Source organism: Podarcis gaigeae (genome assembly GCF_964106915.1).
Source record: "Podarcis gaigeae genome assembly, chromosome: 2".
NCBI classification, from domain to species: Eukaryota; Metazoa; Chordata; class Lepidosauria; order Squamata; family Lacertidae; genus Podarcis; species Podarcis gaigeae.
In genome coordinates this window covers 50,134,683-50,152,857 of record NC_139679.1, presented here as the reverse complement: position 1 = coordinate 50,152,857, position 18,175 = coordinate 50,134,683, and the positions used below count along the sequence as shown (strand labels likewise).

Here is an 18,175-nt window from a genome sequence, read left to right as displayed (position 1 = left end):
AAAATGCTTTCCTGCTTCTTGGTGGTCTCATGGAGTTCACTGATGCTTTAAACAGAGCTGCTGTTTCAATCACTGAGCGTTTTTAAAAGTCAAACATGTCCCACTTGGACCCATCACTCCTATACTTGACCTGCCTGGCTCCACAATTCAAGGCACAATAGTATTGCAGTGAAACCTCATTTCACAGTTAAGTCTGAGATGTAGTTAATCTCTGGCTGTATTGACACAGTGACTTCACTTAAGTGACCCCTACTAAAGAAAATAAACTATAATGGGGAGAATTATGCTACAATCCATAGAAGCTTACAACTCTAATGGAAGTTTTATCTCCCCCCGACCCCCGGCTATAATCAGGCCTTTCACATATAATAAAAACCTGGGTTTTTTTAAGCTTGGGGAGCTTTAGAATTAAACGCAAGGCTAAGGACCTACTTGTACCAAGAAAAATGTTGACAGTTACATGGACTTTTCAAACCCTTTCACACACCCTTTCAAATTTTTGATAGATTGCAGTTCAGGTTTGCTGATGGGCTGGTTAGGAAAAATGCCTCATAGCACCCACCAATTCACACACACACACACACACACACACACACACACACAGCACACACAGTCAATAATAGCTACAGGGTAACAATATGCACTCACATCTGCAGTCTGACTTAATTTAACACTAGCAAGCCACATGGAATTGCCAAAGCTTTCTCCAAGTCAGCTAGGCTTTGAAAGTTATCACACTATAACATGCTTCTAACCTGAAGCCCTTATTAACATTTAGGGATTGGAAGGATTAATGTTTCTGAAAAAATGTTTCTAAACACAAGAGTGAAAGAACAGTAAACATATCATTTCAGCAGAAACAAGGAAATTGGCATCCCAGAAATGAAAACTTGTTTTGATCGTGGATACAAATCAGCAGATGTCGTGCTGGCATAGCGAATGTATGTTTAGATGCAATTGGAACTAGCACAGTGACTGATAAACTATCAAGCAATTGTTTTGACAATAACACAACAACACTACAGTAGCTCCTTTTTAAATTGTTCCAATGAGTCATGCAAATGCATCTCCAATAATATTAGGCAAGTCCATTCATTTACACCAGTGTCCTTACTAAGTAAGATATTACTATTTCATATTGGATGGCGTAGAACCAAGTATATTCTGATACTTCTGGTTATGGAAGTTCTAGGCATAATTACTGATCCTTTAAGTAAATTCTTTGCCATATAAACCAAGAGCCGACCCCAGCACAGGCCAAATAAGGTGGGCTATTGGGTGTCAATGAACAGTGCAAACTTTATTTGTTCGGGCTATATTATTCTGTTCTGCAAAGGAAATACATAGTTTTCTCTTTTTAGTTCCTTGTGTCAGTAGATGGTGAACCATAGGTGTTGCCAGCTTTGGGTGACCTCTTATGGCCCATTGCGGAAGGTACCTGAATTGCATAAACTTGAAAGATGGACACCATATGAATCAGTTTCTGCATATTAAAATTAAGCGGGGGGAAATAAAACCCTTGGCACTTTGGAGCTGAATGCCAGAGATTACTAAGTGGGTGCCTGCTGGTTTTTTACATGCATTTATTTAATGATTTATAAACAGCTTTCCAATAAATGCTTCCACAGTGGTGTAACAACAAAAGAACATATATAGTAAAAAAAAATGTGTACATAGGAATCTAAAAGTTTTACAGGTCATTCTAGTGCTGGATTGATGCTGTTTTAGATGTATGACCTGAATGTATGCCTACTTGCTTTCACATGTTCTATATTTGTAAACAGAGAATAGTCTACAACAGGGGTTGCCAAAAGTTCTACCTGCAGAGCCTACTTGAGATATGTGAAAATAACTAAGGCCCACTAAACGACAGTGCAGGGACAGAGCCAGCCACAAAATGAAGGCAGGTGGAGGCAAAGCTTGGTATAATCAGCTGGGGATCACCAACATCACTTTCTACCAATATCTAGTCCATATTTGGAAATTTCTAAATTCTTTGCCACATTGTTTTCCTTGTAGCAAGGAGTTCCATAGCTTAGTTTTCCATATCTTGAGAACAGACAATTTGCTCCTGAAGTATTGTGACAGCCTCACCATTTTCGGCAGAACTGGCTGATCCAAAGACTCTAAGTGGAAGAGGCTATATCTATATTTCACCTTTCTCATCACTACATGCCTCTCAAAGTATTTTTTACCTGTCTCTTCTCATTGCTTCTTCCATTCTCCTTTCATACTCAACTTGCATCTCATTCCCATCTCCATCCCCCAAACTGCCAGATTCTTTTATTCTTCTTCTCTAGTCTTTTTACACTTACTTCTTCCTCTTATAAGAGCTTTCCTCTCTTATTCTCTTCATTTCTATTCCCAGTCTGTTTATTACAATTATTGTTAATAATAACCTTTTATTTCACTTTCTAATTTCCATCAACAACTTCTCTAGATCTTTCCCCTCAGAGAAGGGAGACTTTCCTTCCTTCCCCATCCACCTCCATGCAATTATCTTTCTCCTGGTCTCCTCTACTCAGTCTGCAAGAGGTGCTGACATTGATCTAATCAAAAGACTATGGCAAGGGTTGGGGGCAGGGCAGGCAAGTGAGTAGGCACTGCACTGTTTGTTGCACTGAGGCCCACCTGAAAATGGTCCAAAGCCCACAGGTGAGTCTTGGCCCACTGGATGAGAAACACTGGCCTATAGCACTTGTGATTAGTGAAGAAACTGGCCTATGGTTTACCTTAGAACGTCCTACATTGTTACTAGATGGATGGATGGAAAGATAGATGCCATATAGATAATGTTTAAGGAATTCTATATTTGAGAACTCTGATACAAACAGATCTGCACCTCCTAAGCTAATGTGCAGATAAGAACTTAGTTGCACACCAGTTCTCATACTTCCCAGATGATTGGATGCAGTTCTCGGCTCAAAAAAAAGGACACAATATATTAGAAATCCATATTTTCAGAGGAAAATCACAGTATGAGAGAAAAAATACATTTAGAGTGTATATTTTAATGTGTGTTAAATGTACATTTTTATGCTGATCTTTTTAAATTGCAGATTAATGCAGAATCAGAACAGAACAGATTTATGGGTGAATACATATGGAAATGACATGGCAATGAAATAAACTTGTTTCACTTATACCTAATTGATGGATAGACTGGGACAGTGTAGCAAATATTAGTGTGTGTCTGTATAACATTGTTAAAAACTTGCTTCAAGTCCTGTTTGTCATGTGTCAAACAAGGTTAATTTATGTTAAAAACATTACGGTTATTGAAGAGGGGTCTTAGAAAAGAGGTAAGAAGGAGACTGGTTATGTCAAGGGCTATGTGACGGTTGCTATGATACAAAGAGTGTTCTTCTGCCAACACCAGACAAAGCACTAGCAAGCTAGCATGTCACAGCAGAGACTGCCCCAGGCTTCCACATCATAAGGAGACCTCCTTCTCTGAAATACCACATTAAATTCCTTTGCAAGTTGATATTCAAACAAGAGGGAGGGATTGAAATCACTATTCTGATGCAAAAATAGTTTGATACAGGGGAAAGAACTGTGGATGAGAATATGAACAAGATAAGATTTGGGTCATCACCATAAGGGACGTATTTCTCAATTAAAAATTCAGCACATCTCTTCAGATGCCAGTCATCATCTCCTTGTGCAGCACTAGGGACTAGCCTTGACATTTTGAACCACTGGCTCTCTCATGAAGCAACACTTAAAACAAAGCTCAAATACCTTTGCAGCTTCATACCAGTGTAAGCCACACTTTAGTCACTTAAGAGCTAATTAAAGCCAAGAACTGATAGGTTGTATCCAACTGGTGTCCCTCTGCTGATGGAAGGCTCTCTGATCCAGTGGTACCTTCTTCTAGTGGAACATGGATAGAGAGAATATTCTGCAATTCCCCTTCCTCCTGAAGCCCATCATCCCAACCCTGGGTTTGAGGATCACCTTCACCATTGCCAAAGATTGCCTCCGTCTGCTGGAACAAAGAGTTCTTGGCTGGAGAAGCATCAATTGGATACAAGTCTGTAAGTATTCTTCTGATGAGGAGCCAAATGATAACACTATGGATGCTGTGGGCAGATGTTAACAGTTCTGCTTTGGACAGCTATTAAAGAACAGATAGCAGCATACAGGAATATTAGAATGAAGTTTAATATTACAAGACTGAACCCAGGACTTCCAGAGACCCACAGATATTGGCCTGGCCTAATGCCATCGAGCTGTTACCTGCTTGCAGTCCTGATCATCACAAGAACAGAGGAACACCCCAGCCAGCAGGTACATGGCTGCTTCATATCAAGGTTTCCGCTTCCTTCTCCAATAATGTAGTAAAAATCATACTGTGTCCTGACATCACATTGTGCATTTCCTACCTGAACCATGCAATGTTGCAACACCAGGTGAGGAAGGCAAGGGATATACATATGATGCTATCAGGGCACAAGCTATGGAGAAGGAAGAGGAGAATGTGACATGGGGCTGCTATTTTCTGTGGCAGCCTCCTCTTTTTCATCACACTGTTTTGAGTTTGGTTGCAACTTTCAATGGGTCTTCCTTACCATTGGATTAAAGCTATTCAGGCATTAGAAAAGTTTGAGATGCACAGTATACACAGCGTTTGTCAAATGAAAAGTGCCAGGTGCCTCACCTCTTCACAGGATCTGGCCTCCTCTACACTACCAATAGGATTCCTCCCATCCCCACAACTGTTCTAGTTTGGAACAGCAGCAAAAAGGTTATTATAGAACTGGAAGTATGTCTAGAGTTTCTAGACATTCTAGGGTCAATGTTACTGATTCATCACTTACAAGAAGTTATATAACAAGTTTCAGAAAATATATCTCTTCAGTAAGTGGCAGAGCAAGGACTGTCCCCCACCTCCGTGAACAATATTTAAGCTTGAAAACTTTAACAAGTTATGAGGGGGTGGGCATAAGAAGATAGAAAGAAAAATGCTACAAAATATATATCTTATTCCTTTTTAACTTCTAGGAGTTCCTCGGACATAAAGAAATTATAACTCAGCATCAACATTGCCCCTTTAAGGCAAGCAAAACTAAAGGCAGCATTAACATACTATTAAGCTTCAGTTCTCAAGGCACAGTTGGCACTGCTAAAGCCCAAGTAAAATCAAAGGCGGCATGAAGGCACAGATCTCTGAGTGCAACACTTGAAACATTTTTAATATAGAAATGGAGAAACTTGGATGTCTCCACTCTGTGGGTCACTGTCAAGTGAGGAAATTGCAAAGTGAAAAGTCACCTTAGATGTCCATGAAACAAAGTATGCTCTAATAACACAATGAATCAATGTCCTTCACCTTTCACTCATGTGCAAACATATACTAGCTCACATAAAAGCTTCAAAAGTCGCAGGGGAAAAAAGATTTAGCCACTGTCTGGTATTTGAAAATATGCCTGAAAATATTTGTTGGGTTTGTTCTATGTAGGGAAGCTCATACTTCTAAAATAGTATTGATGATAGCCAATACTGACAACATCTAGTCCAGCCTTCTCTGTAAAAAAGCATTCACAACTGGCCTTGAACCCAAAAGATTTCAAGCAGGGAGTCAGCCTGTGTTCTGTCCAAATAAACTAACAATAGGCATACCAGCAAGGAATCTTCATAACAACAAGCCAGAAAGGAGCTTACCTAACCTGTTTAAAACTCTGATGCCATACTTGCCACTGATCTAAACAACAAACAGTCTCTGTTGATGTATTCTTCCAGTAGACCACATTGACCCTGTTTTACTTTCACACATCCCTCATCTTGCCCCGCTTCCAATTTAACTAAAGTTTAGGCTGATACTCCCATGGCCCCAAAAAGCTGACCAACCATTCCCCTTTAGAGCCTAGACAATATCCTAAGTGGTGCCCGCAACCTGATGTTGAAATAACCACAGTTCTGTCAAATTCAACACATATGTTAAGTTGGAAGTTACCAATGAAGTCCATCACAAATCATGGCACAAGGAGAAATGGTGTCAAACCTATATCTGTTTACAAGTGCTGTATATACAAAGAAGAAGAAGAAGAAGAAGAGTTTGGATTTGATATCCTGCTTTATCGCTACCCGAAGGAGTCTCAAAGCGGCTAACATTCACCTTTCCCTTCCTCCCCCACAACAAACACTCTGTGAGGTGAGTGAGGCTGAGAGACTTCAGAGAAGTGTGACTAGCCCAAGGTCACCCAGCAGCTGCATGTGGAGGAGTGAAGACGCAAACCCAGTTCACCAGATTACGAGTCCACCACTCTTAACCCCTACACCACACTGGATCTCCAGTGGCTTGACATTACACAGAATCCAGCTACACCTAACTGTTTATCCACTTTAAACTGCTGGAAAGGATAAATATATGTTAAGCAATTTCAAACCTGTAAGAGAGTGGGGGGAAGAATGTGTTTTATTTGTTATATTCATAATAATGCTTTAAAGCTCTTGCAGCAAGCCAAGGAACAGCATGCTCTAAAACAGAGGATTTCATTTAAATATTTGACATAAGCAATTGTCTGGATGGCATACACATTTTTATGAGCAGCACTTTTTATAATGCTAGTGGCTGTAAATAATGGAAAGCCAATTAAAACGAATATCTTATCAAGGACAAATGCCATTAAACTACGAATAAAACGTTTATGCCAAGTCGTGAAAAATCTACCCTATTTAGTTAATGAATTGAACATGGGATAATTTAGATTGCCAAACTACAATTTTAGAAAGCTGATGGGGATGTAAACCTGTGGAGAACTGCACTTCTGTGTTAGTGTATTGATTTGACTAGCACTTATGTTAGCAGCCTCTTGAATTTTATTATGAAGAGGAATGGAAAAGTTCCTCTTTTTCTGCTTGTCTCCTTAAACTGACTTGTTTTATTTAATGTATGCTTCACATCCCATTTAAGATTAGTTTAACAGCACAATCCTATGCATATTTACTGAGAAGTAAGTTCCACTGAGTTGAATTGGACTTACTCCCAGGTAAGCATTTATAGGCTTGCAAACTAAGTGTGCACTCTATGGGTAAAGGGTTGAATAACTTCAGAGAATTCAGTGCCAAAGAATTATGGGCTTCCCCACACTACATATTTATTGAGCATTCGTTTACTTTCCAAACCACACAAGTTACACTCCTTTTTCAAAAAGTGGAATTGTTGCCATTGGAGTAGTATATAACTAATTTTTACTGTGGGGTTTCCCATAGGCATCAAGTTGGCCACTGTGAGAACAAAATGCTGGACTAGATGGACCATTGGCCTAATCCAGCATGCTCTTTTATGTTATGTTCTTACTCTTACTTTATTTTGATTGGTCAACTGAGATTAAAATTTAGTTGAGTATCATTCATACTATCTAATTTAATTGCCTAAATCTAAAATTCTGGTTCCAAAATTTTTCCCTTCCATGAAAAACCAACAATCATGTCCTTCTTCTGCCAGATAAGTGTTTTAAAGAATAAAGTTGAGACAACTGTCCCCTTTTCTTGCAAAACAGATTAAAAAAACCAAACAAACCAAAAGTTTAAGCTATAACTAACTCATAAGTTACATTTGGTTTCAAATGTGACCAAACTTTTCCCATCACCTGAAGGAATTCTAACATTATCCAGGTGCAATAAAATGTGCTTTTAATGCCACTACAGAGTTGCTTGAGTATTATTACAGACACAGAACTGGCTGAAGAATCAAGAATCGGATGAAGAAACCAGCTTCTGGATTGACAGATTTGTTATTTAACAGGATCCATGATAAGTTACTAATCTCAATGCAGGCACTCTCATATAATGATGACTGACTCTGGGTGAATTGCTACTGCCTTCAGCCCTGAGTGCCCAGGTGCCCAACTGTGCATAGACAAGCAAGTGGTCCTGAATATAGGTTTCTCTGCAGCCATTTTCGTTCAGTGAAGCAGGGATGCATTCTTGGTGGAGGAACTGGCGGAGTGACTCTGCTCCTGTTTCACCATACGAATGTACTTGGAAACTTGGTAAGGAAATCTAACACAAAGTGTGCAATGAGCAAATGATTAACGTTAAATGAATATGTATAAATGCCCAACGAGCAAATCAAAATTAATACAAAAGGAATGCTCAATGTTGTATAACTGCCCTGCAAACAAGTTGGAACAAATGCTCAATAAAGACTGGACATAATCTAATTTGTGCAAGCAAATCAGGATGAATGTTCAATAAGTAGGTCATGTGAGGGAGTCCATAATTTGGCTTTGAACTCTCTGAAGTTATTTAACTCCTTGCCTATAGAGTGAAGATGAAGCCCATAATCCTATAAATGCTTACCTGGAAGTAAGTCCCATTCAACTCAGTAAACGTGCATAGGATTGTGTTCTTAATCTAATAATCTTAAATGATGTGTGAAGTTTATGTTAAACAGAGCAAATTCCAAGGATACAATGTTATGCAAACAGCAAATGGAAACCTTTTTATCCCTCCTCATAAAAAGTAAAGAGGCTAACATAATAACTGCTACTCAAATCAATACACTAAGACAGAAGTGCAGTTCTCCACAGGTTTACATTCCCAACAGTTTTCTCAAAATGTAGCCTGGCTATCTAAATTATCTCATGCTCAATTCATTAACTAAATAGGATGGGTTTTTCAAAAAAAATCTGCTTTATTAGTAATTTTGTGGCATTTGCTCTTGAGACAATCATTTTAATTGACTCTCCATTATTTGCAGACACTGAATGTATTTATCAGATTTGTTTCCCCAATTTCTGATCTTAAGCAGCTCACATTATTCTGTAAATACAGCAAAATTAAATCCAAATAGAGCCCTGAAGAGAGGGGAAGCAGGAGAACAGAACCAAAAAGCAGCAGCAGCAACAAAAACAAACACACACAGAGAGACACAAGAATATTTTCCCACACAGATAAAATTCAATTTCTATAACAAAGGCCAAAGGAACAGAAGCAGAAGCAGCTCTGTTCTGACTTGGGGCACGCATGTGATGGTGTTTGCCTTCCCTTTCCTTCCTTGCTTGTCCCAAACAGGGCAGCTGTCATAGATGCTGTGTGGAGGGATTCAGGCATGGCCAAACTTGGCCCTCCAGCTGTTTAGGGGCTACAATTCCCATCATCCCTAGCTAACCGGGTCAGTGGGAATTGTAGTCCCAAAACAGCTGGAGGGCCAAGTTTGGCCATGCCTGGATCAGTCCCACCACTAAATAAAGTCAAGGCATCAGATGGTCTTGACCTGTTTCCCTAATATGGTTTCCTTAACACAGGATAGCTGGTCTTTCAAGACCACTGTGGTTGTAGTGGCGGAACTCCTACTGAGATGCAGCAACTTTGTGCCAGTGGCTTGCACATAATTCATAGTAATTATATGCAACATGAAAATAACTACACATCATTCTAAAAATTATATTCTGCAGCCTATACTAACTATGCATAGACTATACAACCAACTCTAACCAAGCATTCCAGATCCTTAACCCAATGTGGTAGAGAAGGTTTAGATGAGATGGAGGCATGCTGGTCCCTGCCAACAAAGGAGCCCTGCCTCTTGGGAGCACCCAGTGGGCCTGCCCAAATGGCAAGTGAGCAGAAGCTTCCACCAGTGCTATCTCCACTGGCAGCATCCTGTAGAATAGCTCCTGAAACAGAGCATTCAGATCTGACCTGGCCTGGAGCAAGATCTGCTGGATCCAGAACCAGATCTGTTGCCATCGTGCGATAGAAGCAGGCTGGATCCAGGCCTCTTCACTGCCCAAGCCCAGCAACTAGAGTAGCAAAGAGGCTTTCCCCCCCCCCCCCGGCCCCCACCTTCCACCCTGACCAGTGTGAGTGGCAGAACTGTGGATGCAGCAATGGCGGCACTGCTCCATTAATACCTGCCACTGCCAGCCATGGGGTTTAGATTATGCTCTAAGTGTACGTACTTGAGTTTTATGATTTCAGCAAAGACAATTACTTGGCCAAGAGAAAAATAGAGCAGAAAATATGTCATAAATGTTTTGTGAGGCAGCACTGTGAACAAGCATGTCTCTGTGCTGCACGATCAATCTGCTGATTCTTTTAAAAAGTTACAAGAGCAGGCCATAAATCAGAGGTACAATTTATTTGCAGCTTTATAGAGACATCCTGAGTCACAGAGTCTTAAATGACTTTGTCTTGACCTTGTGTGCATTTTTGTTTTAAGAAAAGATAAGAGTGTTACATTCCCAATTTTATATTAAACGGTAAAATAGGAATGCTCCTTTTTCTTTTTGTTGTTGTTATTACAGTGGTACCCCAGGTTACATACGCTTCAGGTTACAAATGCTTCAGGTTACAGACTCCACTAACCCAGAAATATTACCTAGGGTTAAGAACTTTGCTTCAGGATGAGAACAGAAATCGTTCTCCGGCGGCGCAGCAGCAGCAGCAGGAGGCCCCATTAGTTAATGTGGTGCTTCAGGTTAAGAACAGTTTCAGGTTCAGACAGGAAAATTGGCTTCCAGGTGGAGAGATCAAAACTAGAAACAGAACTGTTAGAACCCAATACTAAGAATTTGTCAAGAATGTATAACCTGCTGTTGAAATGGAAGAACAGTTTCAGGTTCAGGACAGACCTCCAGAACGAATTAAGTTCTTAACCCGAGGTACCACTGTACTTGGTTGCTTTCCTGAAAACCCAAGGATGTTTGGGTAGTTTTGTTAAATGTCAGAAAAATAAGACAGCCAAATGAAAAATCTATCATCTATCTATCTATCATCTATCTATCTATCTATCTATCTATCTATCTATCTATCTATCATCTATCTATCTATCTATCATCTATCTATCTATCTATCTATCTATCTATCTATCTATCTATCTATCATCTATCTATCTATATCTATCTATCATCTATCTAATATTCCACACACAGAAAGCTTCATGTCTATACATGGGCATAGCCAGGATTTATTTTGGGGTGAGAGACTTTATGTTGCAGGGGCAGAACCGAGTTACCTGGTTCAGTTTGTTATGTATTTTTATTTATTTATTTGATTGGGGGGAACAGTTGCCCCTCCCTGCCCCTCCCTGCACCCACCTGGCTACGTCCATGGTATATGATCTGAACACAAACTTCAGACAAAAGACAAAAATACAGGGCCAAATCCATGCTTATTACTCTACCCCCATCTGTCCCTATTTTTTTCTCTTTTTCTTACATGGTAGAAGAACAATTGGTGTAAAAGTACAGCTGCTGACAGGGCACGTACCTGATAAATATTGCTTGTTTACCTTCAATGAATCAATAAGGTCAAGATGTGCCCAGCCAAGCAGAGGTTTTGCTGGTGGAATGATTTTGCTTTACTTAAAAAAGAGAGAAAAACCTTACTATAAAAAATAGTAATACATGAAATAAGTGATTATGAATTAGTCCTTCCCCATTTTTTTACAGTCAACTATATTCTCTCTCTCTTATTGAACTACAATTTATTATTTGTATTTTGTATTAAAAAATATTCAATACCTTATCATAGTCTTATCCTTGTACTGTACCTTGTACCTTGGAGGATTTGGTCCAGAAAGGTGGCTTATATATATTTAAATGAATAATATAACATAATGGTCCTAAGTCCGAAAAGAGGTTTAAATAATCTTCTCCATAGTTCTTGGGTGTTTTGAGTTAATTGTGAGAGAAAAGGTATACTAAAAAAAAAAAAAGAGGGAGGACTTGGAAACAGAACAAAAAGCTCATTTTCCTACTTAGAATGGTTAAATATATTGTACTGCACTTGTGGTTAGGCAGGCTCCTCATGAATGGTGTGCATGTGTGTCAACCTGGGGGTGTGGTGGAGAGGGAGGCAGGGAAAGAAAGTTTTGGTTGCACAAGTAAGAAATACACAGAAATTAGTAGCCAGAGAGATTTGTACCTACATGGCAAATGGGTAGTAGAGACATATGACAGACAAGAGACATGACAGAAGAGAATGAGTTTGGCGCTATTGAGAACATGCATCAGGAGACGTTAGAAGTCTGCATAGTGGTGGGGTGGGTGGAATATAAGTTCAACAATTCACTGATTTAATAGTGGGGGCTGAGAACTATATGTACCAGAATTTACCAGCTAAGGTAATAGCTACAGATCTCTTTTGTTGTTGTTGTTTAGTCATTTAGTCGTGTCCAACTCTTCATGACCCCATGGACCCAGAGCACACCAGGCACTCCTGTCTTCCACTGCCTCCCGCAGATCTCTAATATGTATTATATTTCCTGATGCAATATTGAAGGACTGTTACATAGGACAGGACCTATGGATTCTTAAAAATAGCCAAAAATCATCAAATAACCAACCGACTAAAAACAGGGCTAGATCTAGACACATCAAAGAAGCATTTCAATTAAATGCGTTGTAAATTTAAACAGGGAAAATGGCTAGAGAAAAACAACGATCCACAGTGCCATCTGGTGACACAATGTTATTTCGCATATACAACACATATAAATCGTTTTTTCTTTACCAATCTAGCTGAGTCCCAGGTGTGCTATAAAAAAAGATTTACTTAAATTAAAGGTGATGCTATTAACATTTGTTCCTGTAGCCCATCAAACTGCAATGAGTCCTTTCTGGCCTTCCTGAACTTACAATTTAGCACAAAAAAGGGCTGTAAACTCTGCTGCGGTTTCTTATGTTATGCAAGTTAATGCTGGCCATTAAAATCTGTCCTAGGATGACTTGCCTTAATAGTTTTGCTGTGGATTTCCTTCAAGAGTACTGTAAGAAAAATGTTTCATACATTGCTCCCTTGTACTTGTCACAAGGTATTTAGAAATTTGCTCAGGCATTTTTATGATGCTATATGACCACTAAATTCTTAAGTACCTTTATACTGGGGGCAGGGAGAAGTTAAGCTTTTGCTCAAACAGCAACTTTTTATTATTATTTCACCTCTAAAATGCCTTTTATCTCCTGGAAAAACTTTGACACTCTGTGCTGTGTTAGCATTTTGCTGGCATAAATGTTTCAGTATTTACATCCCATAAACAACAAAAAAAAAAAATAGAAAGAAAAAGCACATTGATCAGAGGTGGCCCTTTCTTCTCTCTCTTTTCGTAGTAGGCAGTCTCTAGCAAAATTCAAACCAGTTTTTTTATTTAAAAAAACCCTTTATCAATCACCTAAATGTTATTAGGAAGGCATGTACTGGGAGAACAAAGCAAATGGGACAGAAATCGATATAGTTTTAATATTATGCAGAGTTGTCACTTTTTTTGGATGATACATTTAAATGAATTCCATATTTATGACTGCACTTGGGTAGATTTAATAACTTATCTGATATAACGCATCACAAATTGTGCTATAAAATAAAGAGCCAAGTGAGTAAATACTGATAGGAAGACTCGCAGTGCTATTCTATCAGTGTTTACTCAAAAAAATGTCCCACTGTGTTCAATGAGGGTTCTTTCCAGGTAAGTGTCAGGTTGCAGCCTAAAGCTAATCATGAAGGAATTTCCAGAGGGAGGACGTTTCTTTTCCCCCTTGTTATCATAAGATTTTTAAAGTTTGAGGATCCTATGATTTTGTGAACGAACATGCTAAAAATAGCTCTATTTGTTCTTTGCATGACTTTTTATCCAGTTCCGATTTTAAGGATTAAATTCAGAATTGAATTTGTCACCACACATAGATGAAACCAAATCAAAATCAGGAACACAATTATTTTCTCTCTGGGCAAGTGGTCATAAATAAAAAGATTCATGTGCAAAGCCTTGAGTGGAAATAACATATGCAGGAAAATAATGGTGCGAGTAGGGTTGTGTTTTAAAAATGGAACTTCTACCCTATGCATAAATCAGGTAATATTAAAGTAAAATAGCATGGGCTTATAAAATGAAATTCAAGTCTTAGGCACACATTTGATTCAATGCTTCAAAGGTGATCATAACCAGGCCAGGTTGCTCCACTGGTTGCTGATAACAGATGGAAACAGGTGTGCTTTAGATGGTCAGCAGTCCACAGGGCATATGTAGAGCCCAGCATTGTCATTTGATATCTTTCTGGTGTAAGGTGAATTTTATTCATCCAGGTCATCCAGGTCTTTCAGGTGTTTTAATTTGTGTAGATATGTGGATTCAAAGTCCTGGTTATGACCTTACAGTTTGGGCCTAAGTTACCCGAAGACCTATCTGCACATGTATCCACCTACCTGTAGCCTGAGATCAACACCAGAAAGCTTGCTCAGATGCCCACCTGTTAAGACTATTAGGTATGTCACCACCTGTACTAGAGCCTTCTAAGTGGTGGCCCTGCAGTTGTGGAACTCTTTCTCTTTGGGAGTGTGACAGGCATCACACCTAGCAATGCTTTGAAGACCCATCTCTTATCAGTGGGTTTGGGTGAGTAATATATATATGGAGATTTTATGCTGTGGGCCCTTGAATTTTAATATTACTTTGCTGACTTATTCATTAGATTACTTAATTGATCCTTTTTTCTTATATTATTTTTTATACTGCAATAGCTGCTTTAAAAAATCCAATACACAGGAAGTCACTTTGTGGAGAAGATTTCTCAAAATCTTATTAAATATGAATAAATATTTGTTAAATAAATGTTCATAATTGATTGGGGAATTTTTTTATAGTCCGTTTCTGTTATTTGATCACATCAAAAAATTAGAGGATAAGACAGCAGAATAGTTTAAGAAAGCTACTTTGACTATTAATTGACAACTCTTTTTCTTTTTCCAGAAAAAAAAAATACTTCTATGTTTTTCTGCAAAGACAGGCTTTCGGAGACCAAAAATATTTCTGGATCTCATCTTTATCACTCAGTTTGCCAGACGTCCTTAACCCCACAGTTCTGTGAATAAGATCAAGGAATATACTTAAATAATTTGCTTCCAGTTAATCCTGTTGGATGCGTTACTTTCATTTGGACACAACTCTCTGGCTTCTGTTCAGCTACTTAAGATTAGTTTCAAGAGTAACAGTGAGAAGATGGGACAACAAGAAGAAAAACCCCTAAAGGAAAAGTCAAAGTTTATTATTAAAGGATATGTTCTTCCAGCAAAACTATGCATCAGGGAGGCAAATGCCCTAAACTGCTATTATGCTTGTTATTTATATTCTATGCAAAGACAAAATATCTGGGATCAGATATTTAAGTTGTAAGTTTACTATTTAAGTCATAAAATAATATTTTAATAGAAGTAAAAGAGTAATAAAGAAAAACCCTAACACCGGGAATTGCTAACGAAAATATACATGGCAAGTCCACATAAAATGAAGAGTTAGGTTTTCACCTAATAACAATAGAATCTGTGGCCTCAAGCCAAATGTTGCTCAAATGACCAAATGAAATGGGTCGCAAAGAAACACATTATCTGCCTACACTAAATTGCGACTCAATGGCTCAGCAAGGCATCAAAGTGCGCCCTGTGCTGCTGAAGCGGAACAGTCTGGATTCAGTGGATTTTCGGAGGCAGCCCCACCATCGCAGGAGCAAATCTCAACAAGTCCGATTCAAAGACGATGGAACAGACAACCCACCTGTGGCAGAATCGGAACTGGAGACAGGAGCTGCTCAAGACCCATGCGAACTGGGTAAAACACAAACGTCCGTAGTCAGTGGTTCCCCCTTTCTAACTCCCTCTCACAAAGGATTACAAAACATTGCCATACAGACTTCTCCCAGCCTCAGGAAGCACTTTCCGGTATTTAAAAAGAAAAAAATCACAACAAGTAAGTCCTTAACAGAAATGCCGAATGAATCTGAATATTCAATTCAAGTCAATGGCAATCTTTCTGAGCAGGACATAATCTCTTCCAGTCTCTCTTACCTAAGTATCACTCAGCATTTAGATGATGGACCAAGAATGGCCAATCGGCTGTTTCAGAGGGTGCCTAAAGCACAAAGCAATGGGCCTGTCCATTTGGTGTCAGATAAAATTACAATACTGGAAAAGGCAACTGTTTCTACCCAGGCCCCTGAATACACACACCTGGGTTCTGCACAAGACAATTTTTCCATTTATGGCCCGCACACACAAATGGAAATCAGCAGCCCAATTCATTCTTCTACAGCTGTCAGACAATCCAATGAGAACTGTTCAGTGCACATGGGCTCAGAGAAATCTCTCCCCTGCTTAAGTAGTAACTGCAATGAAGCCAGTGCGGATCATAGTTCCTATGAAGAAAAAAACTATACTGAGCTACTCGCATTTAAGGATGACATTAGCGCTAAGGAAACCATTCTGTCATCGCCTCAGCTACACCACAGTTCATTATGCTGCTCCCTCCAAGAACATCAGCAGCCAATTCAGCAGAAAACAGACTCTGACCATAAGACATTGACTAATGATATACAAACAACATCATTCACTAACAACAATGCATCACCGTCTGTTCCCTCATGTCAAACTGTAACAGAGAACGTTTCTACCAATACCGAAGTGCCACAGTATGACAACTGCTTAGAAGGCTTTCACATAAATGCCTATCTTCCAGGGGCTGAAATAAAACCACACAACAAAGAGATTAAAGAAATTAATCAAATTCACTTGGCGCACAGCGAGCTGTGTGCCCTGCAAGACAGGCTCCAGTCTGTTGAGGAATCTTTGCAGTCGAACCAGGAGAAGATTAAAGTCCTTTTGAATGTAATTCAAGATATGGAAAAGGCCAGAGCCCTCAATGAAGGGTACGGTGTGTTTTGGTATTTAACACTACTTTGTTTGTTAACACTATCATCTATATCTATCATCTATCTATATCTATTTGTCATCTATCTATATCATCTATCTATCTATCTATCTATCTATCTATCTATCTATCATCTATCTATCTATCTATCTATCTATCTATCTATCTATCATCTATCATCTATCTATCTATCATCTACTGTCCTCTGTTTCTCTCTGCTAACAACACTATCCCCTAAACCAAATCTTCCTCTTATTCATTCAGGGTTATATAACCATAAGGAAACTTGGGGAGGCCCAGTCCCCTTTCTGGATTTTCAGCTTGAACTTTAAAACCATTCCTAGTCCAGGCTTCCCAGTCCTTCAGATGTTGTTGGACTTCATCTCCCAACATCTGTAACTACTGGCCATGCTGGCTGGGGCTGGTGGGAGTTGGAGCCCAAAACATCTGAAGGGCATCAGGTTGGGGAAGGCTGCTCTAACTCTTTTGCTTGTGATATATTTTTTAAAGCTGCTTAACTGTTTAAGCTGAAAGAAGCAAAACTGCTTCTGCTTTCCAGTGTTCTAGCAAATTAGCACAAAGGCACTGTGATGACTTGCAAGCACAAGTAACTTATTTTCAATTTTTACAAAAATCAAAAATATATTCGTGTGCAATACAAATAAAACAACCTTAAACATATTAAACCACTGGAATATACCTTCTGGCTGTTCTGTATTGATCTCCTTACAGTGTATTTCAGGCATCCTCAGCTCAAAATGCCTGGCTACAGGCCTATTTCTATAATGTGCAGCAGTGAAAAAGCAGTGCCTAAAGCTAGTTCTAGTACTGAGCTTGCCGTTTCCCATGTTATCATCCAAGACATACCACAATCCTTTTTTTTATGAGTGGGGAACCAGTAGCCCTCCAGCCACTGCTGAACTACAACTCCAGTTGTTCCTACGATCATGATTGTCACTTATGGTGGCTGGAGACATGGTGGTGGGCTATGGGCCCTCAAATTTCAGCAGTGCCCTGTGCTGTGCTAAAATTTGGTGCACCCCCTCCCTCTCGTGCTCCATTCTACAGGATAGTTTTGGTGCCCCCTGCAGGGCAGTGTCAAGTGTGGCTGCACCAGTTGCACTACCCTAAAGCCACCTCTGCTGGATCATCAAACATCTGGAGGGCCACAGGTACCCGATCCATAGCTTAATTCCACAGAAGTGACTGAAATGTCAACATAGTTCTCTACTCTATAACAAATCAAGCTTTAGGTTTCTAGTAGCTCTTCTGAACTCGTTTTATCACTGTGACATTAAATTTGTAATGTTTGCAATTTTCAAAGAACTTTTATGGTGCTGAAAAGAAGAGTAAAATTAGATCCTAAGAGAGAATTCATGGATTCGTCTTGGGCTGAACACGCCCACACCCATAACTCAGTGCAAGCTGTCAGTGAGTAATGGGGTGATTTTGACCCATGGGAATGAAAATCCCACTAAAATGTTACATCCAGGCCATTTCACTGAAAATAGGCTTACGTTATTG

The 18,175-nt window shown here is 39.3% G+C and overlaps 2 protein-coding genes across 9 annotated transcripts in view; one reads left to right on the top strand and one right to left on the bottom strand.

Annotated features, from left to right (window-relative positions):
- Positions 1–18,175, bottom strand: part of DOCK2 (dedicator of cytokinesis 2) — a 249,142-nt gene that overhangs the window by 127,623 nt on the left and 103,344 nt on the right. The window lies entirely within an intron of this gene.
- The window catches only part of INSYN2B (inhibitory synaptic factor family member 2B), a 74,004-nt gene that overhangs the window by 37,607 nt on the left and 18,222 nt on the right, over positions 1–18,175 (top strand). For both annotated transcript variants that reach the window (XM_083719317.1, XM_083719316.1), the window contains exon 2: positions 14,702–16,649. In XM_083719317.1, coding sequence (XP_083575443.1) covers positions 15,313–16,649 — 1,337 coding nt within the window. In that variant the 5' untranslated portion in view covers positions 14,702–15,312. The remainder of the gene's footprint in view (positions 1–14,701; positions 16,650–18,175) is intronic.